This window comes from Octopus bimaculoides, chromosome 16, assembly GCF_001194135.2.
Source record: "Octopus bimaculoides isolate UCB-OBI-ISO-001 chromosome 16, ASM119413v2, whole genome shotgun sequence".
Lineage (NCBI taxonomy): Eukaryota > Metazoa > Mollusca > Cephalopoda > Octopoda > Octopodidae > Octopus > Octopus bimaculoides.
This window is the reverse complement of record NC_068996.1, coordinates 30,160,597-30,181,157: the sequence shown is the minus strand read 5'-3', so window position 1 is coordinate 30,181,157 and position 20,561 is coordinate 30,160,597. Positions and strand designations below refer to the sequence as shown.

Sequence of the window (20,561 nt, the reverse complement as noted above, 5' to 3'; positions counted from 1 at the left end):
TAGGTGTGAGAGGAAGAGAGGAGAGGGGAGGAGGGTTAGATGAAGAAGGGGAGGAGAGTTGAGCCCATGTAGTGCAAAGGAGGGAAGAAAGAAGATTAATCCTTGTTCATGGCAAAGATGGGAGTCCAGATGGTCCCTGTACAAGGATAATCTGAACACAGACAGGTGTTGCAAAGAGTGACTGGTAGAGCGGAACTGGTGCAAAACCAGGGTGTCATTGCCGAGTCAGATGTCTTGGAGGTGTTCCTTGAACTGGTCAGCCAAGCAGCGTCCTGTTTGCCTGATATATAGAGAAGGGCAGAGAGAGCAGGAGATGCAGTAGATGACATTAGTAGAAGTGCAGGTGAAGGGGTGAGTGATATGATAGGGTCAATGATGGTGGTGTTGGAGAGGTAAGGGCAAGTGCGGCAGCATGGGAATGAGCCAGGTTGGGAAGTTGGGTTAGGGAAGAAGCTGTGGACCAAGAGGTCTCCTAGGTTGTGGGCTCGTTTGAAGGAGGAGAGGGGGTCGGTTAGGGAAGATGTGCAAAGTGGAGGGATCGGACTGGAGTCGCCGGAAAGCTCGGAGAATGGTGCATTGGAGAGGTAGGGATGTAGTTGAGGGGAAATGGGAGATGGCAGGGCAGGTGTGGGGGAGAGAGCAGATGCATGATCCATGGAATGTGCTCTGGCAAGGGCAGTGTGGATAGTGGTGGGGAGATATCCATGTAGGATGAAGTGGTGAGCCATGAGTTGAGGCTGAGTCTCAAATTCATGGTCGTCATTACAGAGCCTGTGTAGACAGAGGAACTGGGAATAGGGGATGGAAAGCTTGGTGTGTTTAGGGTGGGAAGAGGAATAGTTTAGGTTTGAGTGTGAGTCTGGGATGGAGGTGGTGACAGTGGAGTGATGAATGCTGACCGAAATGTCAAGAAAGGAGACAGAGGTGTCAGAGATAGTGCAGGAGAAGTGGAGGGCAGGATGGAAAGATTTGACAAAAGAGAGGAAGGAGTCTAGATGTTTGCGGGAGAGTGAGGTCGCACCGATACAGTCGTCAATATAACGGCCGTATAGTTTGGGGGTGGGACCAGTGAAACTTGAGAATATTTGGGCCTCAACATAGCCAACAAACAGGTTCACATAGTTGGGGCCCATTCTCGTTCCCATGGCCACTCCCGAGAACTGCTGGTAAAAATCACCAGCAAACGAGAAGCAGTTGAGTGAGAGGACAAGTTCAGCCAGACGAACGAGTGTGGATGTGTCAGGTTGGGGTTTGGGTCGAAGGTTAAGGAAATGTTGGAGTGCCCCATCCTCATTAGTATGAATAATCAACAAGGGAAACACACTATGGAGAACATCATGATGCCATCTTTTCTGTGGCTAGGAATAAGCCTATATACCTTTGTACTGTGATTTGGTCACTAAGGAAATTAAGTATAAATGAATGGTTTGTGACTGCAAAGGAGAAGTCAGTAATGTTAAAATCAGTAATGAATTGAATGTGCAGGTGGGGATATATCAGGGTTCAGTTCTCAACCTTACCCTAGATTTATTATAGTCCTCCAAACTATAGCAGAGTATTTGGGATTAGCTACCCTTAAGAACTCCTATATGCTGACGACTCAGTGCATATAACAGAATCAGTAAAAGAAGTGAAGCAGAAATTCCAGACATACAAGCAAAATCAGGGACTGAAAGGTGTTAAAGTAAAAGGAGTAGAAATACCATAAGGTGTGTCCAGTGTAAACAATGGACTCACAAAAAGTATAGTAGGATCAAATGTAGGCTAATAGAGAAGGTATTTATATGCTGTAGGTGCATTGGGGCAGTAGGAACTAAGACCACTTGGTAAATAGATTTGCTCAAATGCTTAGAGGGCCCCCTAAATACAACTAATAGGAGACCAGAGTAGCAGTAGAGACAGATGTTCTGAAAGCAAGGTAGCTAGAATAAGAACAGATTGGAAAAAGTTCATGGAACTATTACTTCTGCTGGCAACAAAGGAATTTTCTCAAAGGGCAAATTGTATGATGTTTGTATGTGAAGTGTGTTGCAGAACAGTGAGACATGGGTCTTAAATTTGGGGGATGCAGGGACTAGAAAGAAATGAGGCAAGTATGTTTTGCTGGATATGTCATGCTACTGTGCAAAAATAATGGAGTATAAATGAACTGAGAGACAAGCTGGGTATTAGGGGAATCAAATGTGGCATACAAGAGAGGAGACTATAATAATATAGGCATATGATGCATATGGTGGATGACATCTGCATAAGTGCCAATTACTCAAAGTGGATGGCGTTTGTGGAAGAGGCAGACAGAGGAAGTCTTGAGATGAAATGGTGGAAAATGACCTTAAGACGTTCCAGCTTATGAAAGAGATGACAGAGGACCATGTTGACCAATGATATACATGGTGCTGCAGAAGATCTGAACCCCCCCCCACCACAAAAAAAAAAAACTTGGTAAAATATTTGTTGAAATAGTGGGACAGTGCATGTTTTGTGCATATATCTCCTTGTCCAGTACTCATTCTATACCTTCACATCATTACTTCACCATATATTCACCTACATATTGGATCTGTTCTATAACCTTTCATCTCACATCATCTCCTCTACTCACTGTATTATTGTCACCCATAACTGTGAAGAAAGTACTTGATTTGTGCATGTATCTTTCTTCTCCATAACTCCACATATTCTCTTACTTATCCTTCTCTTTCCTCTTGAATCATAATGATTAAGTGGGGAGGAATTGCACCCAGTCAACCTTTACTTAACTTCCCCAATTCTCCTGTCACTATGCTATTTAAAACAAGTTGAGAATACATTCTGGCTTCTCATCATCACCTTATCACTTCACACACCATTCTCCCCACTCATAAATAGCATGGTGTAGCACTGCATCTCCTCCTTCTTAACTCTCCTCATCACCCCTATCACTCTCTAGGTAAACCCCTGATACTACTATTTCTTTTCCTTCCTATTACTCCCTTCCTTGTTCATGCACCTATGACTGTATGCTACAGAAAATAAAAAATGAAAAGGATAAACAAATAAAATACAGTATATATTTTTTCTACAAAAGTCGGAAGTCACAAATCTAAGAGATCATCCATTTTTTTCCAGACTTCTCAAATGTAGTTCTCCAATGCCAAACTACTGAGGACAAATTTGTACTGCTTTCTTTGATTATTTATTGCATTTCTTGTAAAATCTGCAATCTATTGTACTTTAGTGCATTGGTTCAGCCCTATGATATTGCTTGTGGGCTGGTATGGGAGGAGGACGGTTGAAATTCTCAGGATTCATTTGTATATTCACTAATATAATTTATTGCTATTTAAAGACATATCCTGAAAAATTACATTTTTAAAAATCCCAACGTAGCAAAAATTGTAATTTTAGCTAATTTATTTTCTTTTATTTCTCTCTCTCTCTCTCTCTCTCACATATTTTTGGATTTTTAACTATATTTTCTTGTGATCTTCAAGCTTCTAACATCTTTCATATATTCTTCAACACATTTCTGATTCCTTCTTTATGAAGGGCCCTGCCTGCTAAACATGTTAGTTTCTATTTCATCTCATGACAATAAATACATCAACTTAGTGTAGAGAGATTTACAGGTTTTATTTACAAATCACAATATTCACTATATGATACTGCAACAAAATATTATAAAAACAAAGTTTTTTTTAAGATTAAATAAAACATTCTTAGACAAAATAAACACTAAATAAACAAATAAAAGCAGGCCAAATTAATTATATTAGTAACATACCAGAAGCAAACAAATAGATTAAAAAACAGAAAGAATATGCAAGAAAAGCAAATTATTAATCATGCCAATAAAATAAATGAATTTAAAGTGTTAATGTTTTTGGAAATTAAATAGCAAAACTATTTAAATGTGCATGAAATATTAAGTTTTTGAATTTATAACAATACAATGGCAAAGTGAATGAAAAACAGTTTAGTAGATAGCTCAAATTATAATAACTTCACAAAATGCTCAATATAATATGGGTTAGAAATCATTAAAAAACTTAGTATGCAGTTCTCATGGCAATAACTGATGACAGAAAAACTGAAAACTTTTAAGACAATAATCAAAGACACAACTGTATAAACAGAGCACAAACAGAACATGCTGGAACAATGAAAGTTAGATCAGTCATAGAAATGATGTAAGGAACATAGTTAAATACAGGATTAAAAGCATGCCCAAAATAATTTCATATTATTAACCATACAATGTTCTAGATAATTTAAAGTATTTTAGTTTAGTACCAGAAGAAAATTAGGTGTTTAAAACCTATGAATTGCTTCACATCTTGGAATAAGTAAAAAGTTACTTCTAAAACACTAGTTAATTGATAACCCTGTTTCAGTAAGTGAATCAAGTGGCTTACAAATAATATAATCAAATCAATGTCATCTATAGGCATAGGAGTGGCTGTGTGGTAAGTAGCTTGCTTACCAACCACATGTTTCCGGGTTCAAGTGTCTTCTACTATAGCCTCGGGCCGACCAAAGTCTTGTGAGTGGATTCGGTAGACGGAAACTGAAAGAAGCCCGTTGTATATATGTATGTGTGTATATATGTTTGTCCCCCCCAATATTGCTTGACAACCGATGCTGGTGTGTTTACGTCCCCGTAACTTAGCGGTTCGGCAAAGGAGACCGATAGAATAAGTACTAGGCTTACAAAGAATAAGTACTGGGGTTGATTTGCTCAACTAAAGGTGGTGCTCCAACATGGCCGCAGTCAAATGACTGAAACAAGTAAAAGAGTAAAGAGTATCCAACAAATAAAACACAACTCTAAGTACTGAATTGATGGAGACTTTTCATTGCCATTTAAATGCTCAAATATCTATGCATTCATAGATCAGACAAAATTCATTGAGGAGAACTTCTACCACAGCATACACTTCTGGTGGCCAACACTCACCTGTTTTCCAAGGTAGATAATTTCCCCTAGTCCTTTGAACATAAACAGCACAAGTGCCAAACATATTTTCACAGAACATTGCAAATGTTACAACTTGTCTGATAAGAATATTTATTTACAATGACTGTGTAAGAACGACCGTGCGAACTCAAAAAGGAGAAATGGTGACGAATGGAAAAACAGAGGACTCCTTTTATTTATACGCGTCACACGGTTGAACACAAAATAATATATCAATGATGATATACAAATATGTTATACTACGATAACATATGTGAATTCTTAAATACCAGTAATGAAGAGACGATAGAAGGCAACCGTATAAGATGAATAACAGAGGTATTTATTATAGCGTTAAAGATGTATGTGTATGTGAGAGTGTGAATGCGACATATAAGAACATAATAAAAGACAGGCCGTCATACAAAGAAAAGTGTGTATGTGAGTGATACATGTATGGGTATGTGAGATATTACAGCAGATAGAAAGAGTCAGTAACACGTGAGCATTTATACCAGTTCTTGAGTACACAATAGGATGAGTCTGTATGTGAAAGGAGTTGAGGCTGTGTGTGGCAGAGCTGATCACTAGTTGTGATGTGGTGGCTTCCATGCCGGGCCGTGATTCTTGTTATACAGATGTTTGTCATTCGTCGCTGGCTGAAATCTCTTGTCTGTTTATTTATCGTGGTGAAGCTGAGTCACCTAACAGAATCGAAGAGAGAGATGTGCCGCGGTGGTTTGGATTGGTGTACATAGAAAGTCGTGTTAACACTGGTGGAGATTGATGCTGGTTAGTAGTAATCGTAGAATCGTGTTGGTCATGACGATGATGCTGGTCAGTAGTTGTAGTCTCGTGCTGCTGATGTGGCGACGGCGGTGGTAATCGTTGGCTGGACGAAGCTGTTGAAGTGGTCGCTGGCTGATTGTTGCTGCTGCTGTCGTGTGGTACACGGAACAGATCTCAAAGAGAACTGAACCGAGACAAATTTGCTGGGTATGAGTTGCTCTATTTAAAGCATTCAGGGGGCTCCAAGACGGTAGTAGAAAAACACTATCACATGACCTTATTAAGGGCTGTGATTCGTCAGTTTGCATTCTGGCGGGAACGGTTCGAAGAAGTTGCCGCTTCGAATATTAATCAGTCACGTGATGACAAGGAGATGGGTTCTCCGCTACGCCCGCGCTTGTTTATATTTAAATGAGAAGATTGTATGTAATGGCGATAGTAGTTTTGTATCTAATGGCGATAGGTAGTTTCACTACAACTGTATAATGGGAAGAGAAAGAGACATGAACACACACACTCATGCACACGTACAAACAAATTGTATATATAATACATATAAGTATATTACATAAACATATATATGGTAACACATCCATCTATATTTGAATGGTTTACTTTCAGGAGAAGTACTAAGTTAAAGTAAACCACTGTACTTAGCACTTGTTGACCTGGAGAAAATCATTAACAGAAACCTTCACTCTGTGATCTGGTTGTCTCTAACGAAACTAGGGATAGATGAATGGCTCATGAAAGCCACACAAGTCATGAATGGAGTACTGCCTGTAAAGTGAGAGTTAGCCATGAGCAGAGCAATGAATTTAGAATACAAACAAGAGTTTACCAGGGCTTGGTTCTCAGTCCCTTCTTATTCATGATTGTCCTCTAGGATATTATATAAAAATTTAAGAACTGCTGCTCCTGGGAACTGCTATATACTGACAACCTCATTCTCATAGTCAAATCTGTAGTAGAATTACAGGTTGGAAGCAAAATCGGGAATCAAAGGGTCTCAAACTTAAGTTTGCAAAGACCAGAGTTCTAGTAAGTAGGAAAACAAACGGGACTATTTCCATCAAGTGAATGCCCCTGCTTGATACTCAGGAGAGCTGTAGTCAAGAATTCTATATTGTGTATCCAGTGCAAGTTATGGGTACACAAGAGGAGTAATGGAATCACATGAAGGTTAATGGAGAAAGTAGCATTTGTTTGCAGATGTGCAGGAGCAATAAACACTAAAGACATTTGAGAAATGTACTTTCTTGAATGTCCTGGAGGCTCCCTAAAGGTAATAGATGGTTTCTGTTACCTAGATGACCTAATTAGTAGTGGATGAGGATGTTTTGAAAGTATAGTTGATAGAATAAGAATAGGATAAAGCTCAGTGTTATTACTTTTGTTGGTGTTGAAAGGTCTCTCTCCCTCTCTCTCTCTGAGTGAAAGGCTAATTGTATGATACTTATGTGCATGCAGCAATGCTACATGGTAGTGAGACATGGGCCCTGAATACAGAGGATGTGAAGCTAGTATGCCCCACTGAAAATGCAATGTCAGTATGCATATAAAACAAGTGCTAATATATTGAGAAAAAAATTATGCATAAGAAGAATCAGAGGTAGTATCTAAGAAACACAACTGCATTGGTTTGGTTATGTGATGCTTTGGATGAGGACAGCTTCATAAAGATGCAGTTGGTTTCTTAAAGTGCATGGAACTTGTGAAAGAAGACCCAGGAAGATGAAGTTGTAAAAGCTGATCTCATGATATTGAACTTCATGGTGGAGATGAGAAGGACTGAAATAATTGGTGATTTACTGTGCTTGAGGGAACCTGTCCATGATGACAAAAGTGAGGTCCTTGAAGCATTTTGTTATGCTTGTATGTATTAGGCCCTACACCTGCACCCATCTTGCCCAGTCAAGCATTCCCTACATCTCATCTCTCTAACATTCATCCCTCCATTACTCTTCTATCTGGTACTACTCACCTGCTGTAATCACTTGAGAGTAGAATTGGTACATATTTCATACCTGACCATTCTTTGCACTACCATGTACCTCCTCTTTCTAGAACAACTTTCAATTAACAACTGTCTTTCATTTTCATTATCATCTCTTTCTACACTATTCTCACCATTTGACCCATGCAAGCATTGAAAAGTGGACATGAAGATATACGTATATTTGGGTCTCTTGTCTAATACATCATTGTTATGCCTTCACCTACTGCCATCTCACCTCTCTGATATCATCTCATCTCTCATTTATTTATTTCCAATACTCAGCCCTTTCAGACATTCCCCATGACTTGCACTCCCTCCATTCGTCCTCTTTCCTATTCACTGCACTATGTTACACATGTAAGTGGAAATGGCACTGGAGCTTGTCTTTGCTCACTCTGCTTCCAACTGCCTTTTCTTCTAATCACTGTACTGAGCTGCCAGTACAGAGAGTGACTCGTGTATATTCAACGACCATGCTATACATCTCTTCCTCTCTCACAAAAATGCATATGTATGACTCATAGCATTAGATCTGTTCATATTCACTGTACCTTAACATCACTCTTCTGGGCTATCAACCAGGTCATTCATCACTTAATCTTTCTTTCTCATCAAGAAACACGTAGATACCATTACAGCCTCTCTTCCAACACTGTCCCTCTTCTATCACTCTCTCCTCTTTCGTTCTAGGACTCCAATCACTGTTTCCTCCAATAATTCCCTCGATCTCTCTCTTATTCAAGCTGCTTTGAATGATTGGAGGCAATGCATGACAATCTCTCTTATGTTCGCACCACAATATAATACACCCAGTACATTGAGTAAAGTGACTCATGACAGGAAGGCAATCCAGTCATAGAAGCCATATCCAAAATTTAAGCATATGAGTGATATGGTCCACTAACCAATCTAAGAGTGTAGGAACTCTAAATAAGAATTCACTCTGACTGTGACAATCCACCCAACTCAATCCAGTATGGAAAACATAAGTAATATGTTGATGACAAATATTGATTTCATTCACTTACATTTAAGAGTACTCAAACACAAACAAACACACAGATATACATAAATGTATGCACAATGTATTGTTTTTCAGGTAGAGTACTCAAAAACATGGACACAGAAAATATAGGAGCAAACATTAATGTATATACAACTTGTTATTCAGATATAAACATAGTGACTACCTCAATCTCCATTACAGACACAGCCAGTTCAAATCCACTCTCCTTTTGTACCAAAATGAAAAAGCTGTACATCAAGCTTCACAGTCTCTCAAACTGTCTACAAATTAAACAATTAGTCACATACTGTGACTTATGTGTTATAAATTGACCTATAATATTCAAACAATTATATTTTTCTCAGTTAATCTATAAAGGTAAAGTACTGTCTTATTCATTCTAAGAAATGCTTACACATATACTTCATTACATATATAAAAATTATGAAGCAATGGAAGATATAATAAACTAAAAACAAAATTGTAGTGAGAGTTTGTTAATAACTGGTTCAAACATTCATGCAAATTGATGCGAGTTAGTACTGCAAATTTAACAAAATGACAATTGAAGTTCTCATTTACACTCTTATCAATTTTTATACTAGAAATACAGCATATACCAAGTGTTATAGGTCTGTCATTGCATCTGTGAAATCTAATACTCTCAATTGAAACCTAAGTACATTTTCCTGTTTTATTTAATCTCTTTACAAGTACCTCTGTACACTTCCTTCTCTTATTTTAGATGAGTATATATAAAAAAATGTGAGCTAGTTACCATCCACTAATCTTTTTCTACTTCAATTTACATTTAGTTTGACTAGTTCCAAGCAAGTATTATTGTAATCAGCCAATTAAAATGATATTGAAATTCACCTTAAATTCTTTATCTCTTCAAATGAATTTGATTTAGATTTGCATCTTCTATTGAGTATCACTCACTCATTCTCTCTCTCTCTCATACACTCCACCCCTTTCTCTTTCTCTCCTATATATAATCTCTTCTTTAGTTGTTTTGACTTGCATTCACAAGGAATTTACACTGTGAGAAAGACATTCTCTAAAAAAAATCTATATAACATGATGAAGGTTTGTAACCTAGAAAACCTCACAAGTGCTGTTCTTCCCCAACACAGTGATTGGAGATAAGACCATCAAGCTCAATCTATAACATAATACAAAACAAAAAAACTCCTAAGAAAAATGAATATGAAAGATTAAAATATGGGACATTAACAAAAAATAATGTAAAACAAGCAAAAGAATAAGAACAAGGAAAATAAATTATATGACTGTGCAACAACAATATATATATATATATATATGACTGTGCAACAACAATATATATATATATATATATATATATATATATATATATATGACTGCAACAACAATGCCATTTCATGCATAGAAATTGGTCTTATTTTTCACCTCAGTATCAGTTATCTTAGTAACCATAGCTGAACAACGACCCTGACGCCTGGATCTTGAAAGTAAAGATGGTCTGTCTATGAGGGGGGAAAATTGCAAATAGATAAAAAATATATAGTCAAATGAATAAATAAAAAAGTGTCATAAAAGGAAGCAAAAATTTGAAAATATAAAATAACATCTCACCAAGGATTTTAGAAAAAAAGACATTCATAAATCAATTATTTTTTTTATAAATTTAAGGAATGTATGAAGTTTCAACCAGGATGAAGTTTAAAATGACCAATACACTTAGCAGCTCATAAAAGATAGTTCTATATCAATGCATCAACATCTTATTCAGTACTTAGGATAATCCAAAAAGCTATTAAAAGTATATATTACAGATATACTTATCTAAAGAGATAAACTGTTTAAATGTCATACACACCAGTTACCATTACGTTTTTTAAGGTGCACCATCATTATGCAGTTAATATGCTGTGTGACTGAGCATTAGGTTACGAGTTCAAATCTGACTGCATAGACATTGTTATAAGTCTTCGATCAACTCACATAACTATGCTTGACTCAGTCTAATAAGTTTCTGGCATAAATAAAGATTAACAATAGGAAGGACACCTATCCAAAGAAACAATTGTTCAACATGTAACATTATGTCACTCATAAGATCTTCAGACAAAATGAACCTAAAACAATGGTTAAAAAAGGCAATTATGTACAAGTTACAGTTTAATATTGTCTCTTTCTCTCTTAACAAAATAGACATTATGTTAAGCTAGTGTCCAGAGGGAAAAAAATCTATTTTTCTATTCCAAGTGCAATGAAACCATTTTCCAATCTAGAATCTCTGAGACGAATAGAGTATTATAATTTACTAAGGGCTTAAACAAAATTTTTTGAGGTCTTACACATCATGTAGAATTTTGAGTGAATGGATATTCATTACTATTATTTTTTTTTATGAGTACACATAATTCCTTAATATTACTCTCTCTGTTTTACAATCACAAAAAAAAAAAAAAAATCTAAAATATAACCATAGGTACAAGAAATGGAAACAAATTACCTCCTGGCCGTGGAACTCGCCGTTTTCCTTCTCGCTTTTCTCGGTTCATATTAAAAGCTGAACCACTTGTTAGTGCCTCCAAGAGATTATCAACAACTCCATGATTTGGTTCATCTGAAGGAAATATATAGACATTTTGCAACAATTTGTTCAGAATATTTTATAAGGAATTTGAGATGTTTAAATTGATTACTTCCATCCTGACTTATAGTGTCTTGTGGTTATAGAACTTATAAAAAATTTTAGAAGTATAAGTAATTAAACTTAAGAGTTGTTGCCTTGAAGATAATTTCAAAACACTTCTAAGATTCTGAGTCTATCAGTACTTTCTAATCTACAAGAATGATGTGAATACCAACAAAATTTGCATGATTAATCTGGACCTACCTTACCCAGAGCATGGCTCTAGGTAAAAATCATGCTCTAGACTAGACAGGTACAAATTTGTTTGTTTTAGCTTGTTTGACGGACATATTCTGCTCAATTTACAGTTGAGAAGTTGGCATAGGATGGGCAGTGAATCCAAATTCAAAATTCACTGCTCCATTTGGCATAAATATTCTCCCTTATAAATCAATACAAAAAAATTGTTTTAAATTGATAGAACTATGGCATTATAAAGGGCATGAAATATAAATCATTTTGTATTTAAAAGTCACTTGATTTAAAATGCGTAAAGAATCATATTACCCTTATGGTATTGATGATAATAATCTATTCTGGTAGTATGATTAAAAACAGTGTTTACATAATTTAAACCTGACTGAGAACAGTAAAAATAAATTTACAAAACAAACCTGCATTAACATCCATAAATTGCTTTTGCCGTTGTAACTTTTCTTTTCGTTCTCGTTCTCGGGCTTCTTTAGCTTCTTTTGCTCGTGCTATGTTTGCAAGTGTTTCTTTTTGTTGCTTGTTTTCCTTCAAAGCGTGCTATAAGTTAGGAAATTTAAAATGGGTGGATGGAAAACAAAAAGAACAATGAAAGATTAAACATAGTATGTCAAAAACTGAAAATGATGACATTTAACACAACCAAAACATATACCTACTTTCTGTCTCCTTTGCATATAAAATTACAGTTGTCAATGATCAGACAGAAAACATTACATAATTTAAATATTAATTTCATTCTAAAATAGAAATATCAACTATAAGGAACTTTTTGTAAAAAGGAGCAAAAATAATAATATAAATCTATTATATGTAAATGGTTTCAACTGCCAAACATTTTCTTATGAAAGTATTCCTAATTAACAGGTGTTCAGCCTTACTGACTTAAGGAACTGGGAAAAAATTTTAAACAAGCAGAACTTATCTAGATCTTGGAAAGTTTTCTGAAATAGTCCGGCATTCTATCCAAGGATAAGATTTTTCTCTCATCTGTTTCACATTATGAAATAAGCTGGGTAACCACTATACAAAGCCACCAAAAGATTAAAAGCATTGTTCGTGCACATATGTTCTGCAACTGGCACACAAAAGAAATTTATGCATGCAGAAAACATAGTTGCCAAAAGTAATGTAGTAATTAACAATTCAGTGGACACATACTTTTGCACACACTGTTTACTAAAAGTTTGAGGGAACATGTATTACTACTTATACTGTCATACACCTACAATGAAGAGGTACTCTCAAACAAAATGTTACACTTCAATATTCTACCACGTTCAAAAGAAAGTTATCTATCTATTCTATCTTTTCCTTTTCTATACAAAACTCTTCAGGACTTCTATTTTACCATACCCTTTGTTTCTATCTGTCCATGTTCATGCCGCTTGATTGCAAATGTAACAGATCCATCAATTAATTAACTACTATGAAGAAAAGTTTTTTTCCTTACACAAAATTTTGCCGCAATGTACTTCAAACTTTATATGCGCCAAATCAATGTTATACTTCTCAACACAATGATCTGAACGTGTCTTGATAAGGTGTCATCATTTCTTAAACATGATAAGAAATGGCACACACCAAGAGAGTACTTCACAAAATGGGGATGATCAAAATTTCTTTTTAACAAGTTTTCATATTGTAATAGAAAAATAGCATTGATTTTGTCTATGCATTATTGCTAAGAATGTGGTTCAAGTGCCCCTCACCACACACACCATTATACAAACACCCATACACTGTTCAACTCAATACTTAATCCAATTTTCTTAATATTTGTTTTAATAAGTTGTTTACTGTCATTGCAAAGAAGTGAACATATTAAATGGACTAGTTTCTCCAGTATATAATAAAATTTATAACGTTTTTAGTGGCGGTATAGGTAAGAATTGTGAGGGTATTTAGCTGAATTAGAAATGACTACAACCAGTAATCTAAGCCAACCTACAAACTTTTTTAAATAAATGTTATGATTGATCATAAAAATGCAATTCTTTTAAAATATTTTCAAAAGCAGTTTTAAAAAATGAAAAAATATAACATACATCAAAACTACTTTGAAATTCCTTTATGTCATGAAAAAATTCTTCAGATGAATATTTTTTCCTATCAAAAGTAAAATAATTTGCAAGTTCTGTGTATTTCATATCCATCTGTTTATACATAGTGTTCAATACATCATACTGAGTTTTGGCATCATCCAGGAACGGGTAAAAACTTTGTTAAGAAATAATATATTTAGTACACAAATAAAAATAATTGCTCTATCATACATAAAAAAGTAAATATTTTTAAACACTGGCAAGTTTATTACAAACAGAATTAATAAGTAGAAAAAATGCCAGGAGAGTGACACCCAATACCCAACAGAGCTTAACTCTTAACATCTTGTTGAAAATATTGGGATGGAGTACAGGCAGTCTTTGGTCATATTCTCTTCTATTGGTGGTTTTACTCGAAGGAGATATTTGCGAAGTGTCGTATTACTCTTGAATACTGTCCTGATGTCATATGGGCCGCATATCTTTTGTATCTTTGCGGAGAGGCCTTTCAAATAGGTTAGGCAGACTGTGAACAGTTTATTGATTTCATCCTCTCTTTTCTTCTTAATTGGAGTGGAGAGTATGCTTTTGGGGGTAGTTGTTGCTTAATAGATTGCTACTGAGCTTGATCATTTCTTTGTGGTGTGTATCATGATCACTACTTATATTCTTTGATCGATGTTTTAGGCACTGCCCCTCACCACACACACCATTATACAAACACCCATACACTGTTCAACTTAATACTCATACCCACACCATTATGCACACACCCACATACTCACATGCATTCACACACCTTCCTACTCCACAGGTACTAGCACCCAAGTATCCTCATCACATCACACACCATTATGTGCATACCCACACATGCTCGCCAGTACTCTCTTCACACACACCACTACATAAACACCCCTGCACACTGTTCAACTCAGTATCCACACCACACACCATTGTGCACATTCATATGCATTCACACACTAGCACCCAATACCTCCCAACCCCTAACTCATCACCCATATCCCACTTCATGCTTCTATGCATTCCCCCACAACACAATATTCACTCTTAAAAACACACACAATGCACATAACATGCCTGAACACATAATATAGACATGCACACAACGCACATACAAGTTTTTCACATAAACACACACAATACATACTATAGGGTCACCCACACACCACGTGAACAAGCACACATTAACTGCTACACAAATGTTTGCACATGTGCACATACATGATAGCCTCACACACATACACAAAAAGCACATCACTCAACACAATATATGCACTAGGTTACTTATACACATACACAGGCCCACACAGTTTTAAGTTCACCCACATATACATTCACATGCGCTCGCTCCCATTCACAAACAGCATTCTTACATACACAAACATGGGCCACCATTATTATCTCCTGTTCACTCAGCTTCTTTCTTTCAGTCATTTCATCAGGTTGAACTGTTAATTCCTACACATTTTCTCTCTCTCCATTTTTTCCTCTTACTGATGAAGAGCATAGGCTCGAAACATCAAAGACTTTTCCATTCTTCCCAAGCATTAAACTAATAAACCTGCTTGTTGTTTCTTCACCTGTCTTTGTCTTTTGTTTCCTATAAATTTGAACTATATTTACATACACATATATACACACACATTCAAACACAAATCCAAAATACATATATACACATACAAATACAAACAGACATACATATATACATATATATATAGCTGATCCAGGAGACAAAGAGAAGCAAAGGTGACTTGACAGTGGTCTGGCTAGATCTGGTAAATGCATATGGATCAATTCCTCATGCCCTCATATATGCAGCCCTTGATGACTACTATATTCCTCTGCACATTAAGGAAATGGTCACCAGCTGCTTTGGAGGCAACTTACCATACACAAGTTAATTAATAACATCCTCCACCTACAATTTCATGAAATATAAACACCACACCAAAGATACAGCATACAACCAATGAAATAACTAAAATACCAGATCACCTGCACACATCAATTGATGTATAAATCTTACTGATTTTGCCTGATGATTGCATTGGCATGAAACTTCATGAAACAAACTCTCAGCTAATGTTTTATTAAAAAAAAACTATCTTCTATGACATGCCTTGAGCACTCCATTTTCATTCGTCTAACATTGATAACATAAATATATATATAATATATATAATTCACTACATAAACATTTACTTTCCAAAGGATATTTCAAGTTTTTCTACAAATTTATCTCCTTGAAGCTTTGAATTAGCAGCATTTTTTAAATCTATTTCCAGTTGGTTCAAATTCTTTTTAAAGGCTTTCAAGTTCTTTTGTAATTGTTCATCAGAAGCTAAACAAAAAGAAACATCAATCACAGTAGTAAATGATTTGAAAAAATAGACAGAATTGAATGCATTTTTTGTAAACATAAATTCTATCTCATACATTTAAACTGTGTATTCAAATATCCTATTGTTTTTTAATATTAATTTACATTATTATAAAACAGAAGGGCTGTAGGTATATACAGAAGGGGAAATATAATGTAGTGGATTATATTTACCTTAAAAACATCAACAATAGCTAACAGAAAAACTAAAGAGAATCATACTCAGTTCGTTAAGAGCTAAAATCTTGTACTAGTGTTTCTTAAAATATTCCTATTTAACATTCATAGCACATTCCATATGTAACTACTGTATCAAATTCTAAAAGCATGCTTTAGTTTATATTTGTAAATACACAACTTGTATAAGTCATTATGTTTGACTAATAAAATATAAAATTAATGTACACCTAATAGCAAATGAAATGTGAATTATAATGCAATATCAATTATTAACCCATGCTAACATGGAAAGAGAACATAATATGATGATGATGACGATGATATGAGAGGGTGCTGAAAAGTTCCTGGCTTTGGGAAAAAGAAAATACAGGAGATCAGTTAATTATGATTTTATTTAACATATTCCCCTCTCAGATTCACATACTTATTACAGTGGTCCTTCAGTTTTTCTAAGCTCTGTAAAGGAACTCAGAAGGTTGAGCCTCCAACCAAGCCTCTCCCGAGACCCTTAAAGCCAGGAACTTTTCAGCATTCCATTATCTTGCACACATAATAAAATCAATAAATGTGCTAATTGCTGAATAATAACTATGTGAAAAGTAATATCAAGGAATGCTTCTTAATTTAAATTTCAAGCAACTTCATAGTTTTGTTAAAAGAAGTTTAATCACTCATATTTACATTTCGATGCCTTCTCTATATATGTGAGATCATCTCCAAACTTTTCTAATTCTGGATAATCATCTTGTATAATTTGTGCAATAAAATGTAACAATGTCATGGATCCATCTTGTGTTTTAGTATCTTTCAACTGTTGAAAAGGAAAAGATTAAGGTTAGAGAACTAATATAAAATATTAAAAGAATTCACTCGATTATTAATGTATATATATAACAGCTTTCCTTTTAAAAGATAAGTTAATATTTGCTTAATATCACCATGTCTCTGCTTTAAATGATTTATTAAATTTTTGTGATGATGATGATGTAGCTGAAATGTCTTTTGTTTTTGCATATCATATGTTCATGCAAATTTTGCATGGGCACACACAATAGGCAATAAATACAATGAAGGAAAGTATAGTACATTAATGTAATTTTTATCTTCATCACTAAAAGTTTCTCAGATTAAAAAAAAAATGTCAAAAGTGATCTGTTGTCATTTAACTTTCTCTTTCTCCTTTCACTCACAGAGATTTAGTTTTCAAGCCCTAAATTATATACAAAGTCTTCAAGCCTTAAAGTTTATACAAACTCTATTTGAAAAAAGGCTCTTTTACTCTCTTTCTAGAGAAAAATGGCTGTGATCAGATCTGGAGAGGGATAAGTTTTGACAAGCTCATATGCCCAAGACACACTGCTTGTTACACCATCAGGATTTGCAGATCAAACAAAGATTTTGATGGAATTTATTCTAAAAGAAGATTGCTTATTCTATGACAGAATAAAACAATGATACACTTCACTAATCAATGATTTTTTTTTCATTGAAATGAGTGAATTAACCAGGCATACCTGAAAAAATTTAAGCTGTAATGGTTGTAATAAGTATACTATGAGAATAATTGCCTGTAAAACTAAACTGATAGCACAATAGACAGAATTTCTAACAACAAAAAGAAATTTAAAGAATTTAGGCTTTGATAAGCAACAACTTTGGTATGTAAAAGAGAGATAAGATAGGCGGAAAACAGACTTATAAAATTATTATATGACCAATATAACATACTATCTTGAGGTTGTGCTCAAATGAGATATGATAGTAATATTAAAATGTGTTAGTGAATTAGAAATAATATCTAGAATAAATAGATGTAATTCAAAATTAAAAAGGAGAAATAAGTTATTCTAGTTGAGATGCTTTACATATAATACTTTAATATCTTTCATCTTTTATTTGTTCCAGTCATTAGACTGTGGTCATGCTGGAGCACCACTTGAAGAATTTTAGTTGAGACCCCTATACTTATTTTTATCTTAAGCCTGGTACTTATTCTATCAGCCTCTTTTGCTGAACTAAGTTACGGGGACATAAACACAAAGACACACACGACAGGCTTTTTTCAGTTTCTGTCTACCAAATCCACTTACATAGCTTTGGTCAGCCTGGGGCTCTAGTAGAAGACACTTGCCTAAGGTGTTACACAATGAGACTGAACCTGGAACCAGGTGGCTGGGAAGCAAACTTCTTACCACACAACCAATATGAATATCATATAAATTTTTGGATAAAAAAAAAGAAAAAAAAAGGATAAATCCAGTTTTTACATACCTTATTGAGGTAAGATATTTCAAAACCTATTGATTCAGCATTTCTAGACCCAGTATTCATATAGTTGCCAATACTTAATATCAATGTCATTATACTGGAAAACTTTGCACTGCTTCTAACTTGGTCAAATGCTTGTGTTATGGCTACAATACTCTGATGGAAGACATCAATACAAATAAGTTAATTACGAAAACAGTTATGAGAAATAAAATGGAGATATATGAACTTTGGATGCTACACATAAGTGACTTATGTAGGAGAAGAGTGATTCTGAATTTTAAAAAAATGACATAACTAAAAAGAAATATTTAGTTTCATTGCATTCAACCTTCCTAATGCCAATGGTATGATAAAATGCACCAAAACGATACTGTTATATGGCTGGTAGTAGAAAGGCATCCAACCATAAAAGTATACCAAATGAAAACATAAAAAACAGATACTTGTGGTTTCTTTAGTTGAAGGTCTGCAATAAATAGCAAGATGATATGGCATCCATCCAAACCATGCAAGCATGGAGAAATGAACATAGAATAATGAGGATGATATATATAGGTAGAAGTGTGTTTGATTTTTACAAATGGAATAAATAAAAGTACTATGAAGCAGAAAACTGATAACAGAGAGTAGCTACTGAAGTATTTGAGTAACTAAGCCTTAAGATTTCTTCTTTAAAAATAAAATATAATTGTTTGATTGTTTCAGATCTATTTTTCCATGGTAACATGGGTTAGATGGGATGTATTTGATGCAAAATTTTATAGCTGGATACCCTTCCTGTTGCTAATTTATATTGGCTTATCAACTGAAGTAACTTTTATTCTACAAGTCTTTGAGCAGCTAATCTCATTTGTCAGTAAGGAATATAAATGTCATATTACCATTAACACAAGCAAAGCTGTGAGAAGTCAATATTCCACACATTTGGTTTTGCAAATGAGAGAAAGTACTTAATACATGTTGTACTCTATGTGTACGTACGTGTACACACACACACACACATATTATATAATGAATATATGTTTTATACCTGGTAGCTCACTGGTAAAGCACATTCACTTTCACAGCGTTTGTTGTGTACTTGGTTAATGAGGCAGAAGATATGAGAACTTTTATTAATTACTACAATTGTTTTGACCCACCTAGCATTGATCCCTCATGAGTGGAATACTTAACAACTGGTTCAAGAGCATCCAATAGTGTAGATGTGTCTCTTCGTGTGATAAATAGAGATAACTCATTAAAATAACAGTTTCGCAATGTATCTTCTCAGTTCGTATAAAGAAAAGCAGCAAATTAAAGGATATAACTTCATTTATGTAGAACATAAATAATAAAAAATAACAGATGCAAACTAAGAAATGAACACACAATACAGTGAAAAATGAATTAAATATAACTTAATAGATATGAATATATAAATGCCCTCATGTAGGTTGTATGGCACATGTACACTCGCTCATACAGACATCCACAAAGACGTAAGCATACGCACATGTGTGGCTTGGCACACATATTCACATAGCAAATTAAATAGCTACTTGGCGTTTATAACAATGGGGAGGTTAGAGATAAATTTAATTCAGCTATATCTTCAGGTGAATTATGATTGTTAATTACATTGATAGTTACTCAAATTCATTCCCACTGCATTGAGTGAAAGTGCATTTATATGCATATCAGCATCTTGAGAGTCTTTCAGAAATTCTATTAATGATTTTGTAGCTCGCTGAAAGTGTAGCTGCTAGAATAAGAATAACCTGGGCAAAGTTCAGAGAGCTCTTACCTCTGCTGGCGACAAAGGGACTCTCACTCAGAGTAAAAGACAGACTGTATGACGCATGTGTACAAACAGCCATGCTACATGGCAGTGAAACATGGGCTGTGACTGCTGAGGACATGCGTAAGCTCGCAAGGAATGAAGCCAGTATGCTCTGTCGGATGTGCAATGTCAGTGTGCATACCCGACAGAGTGTAAGTATCTTGAGAGAAAAGCTGAACATAAGAAGCATCAGTTGTGGTGTGCAAGAGAGACGATTGC

General features: G+C 35.0%; 1 protein-coding gene across 3 annotated transcripts in view; it reads right to left on the bottom strand.

Annotated features, from left to right (window-relative positions):
• LOC106883550 (protein diaphanous homolog 2) overlaps positions 1 to 20,561 on the bottom strand; it is a 101,798-nt gene that overhangs the window by 10,261 nt on the left and 70,976 nt on the right. For 2 of the 3 annotated variants that reach the window (XM_052973673.1, XM_052973674.1), the window contains 7 exons: positions 18,521 to 18,673; positions 16,931 to 17,060; positions 15,906 to 16,030; positions 13,672 to 13,836; positions 12,028 to 12,163; positions 11,231 to 11,344; positions 10,162 to 10,238 (listed from right to left, as the gene is read on the bottom strand). In XM_052973673.1, coding sequence (XP_052829633.1) covers positions 10,162 to 10,238; positions 11,231 to 11,344; positions 12,028 to 12,163; positions 13,672 to 13,836; positions 15,906 to 16,030; positions 16,931 to 17,060; positions 18,521 to 18,673 — 900 coding nt within the window. The remainder of the gene's footprint in view (positions 1 to 10,161; positions 10,239 to 11,230; positions 11,345 to 12,027; positions 12,164 to 13,671; positions 13,837 to 15,905; positions 16,031 to 16,930; positions 17,061 to 18,520; positions 18,674 to 20,561) is intronic. The other variant, XM_052973675.1, reaches the window with a different exon arrangement.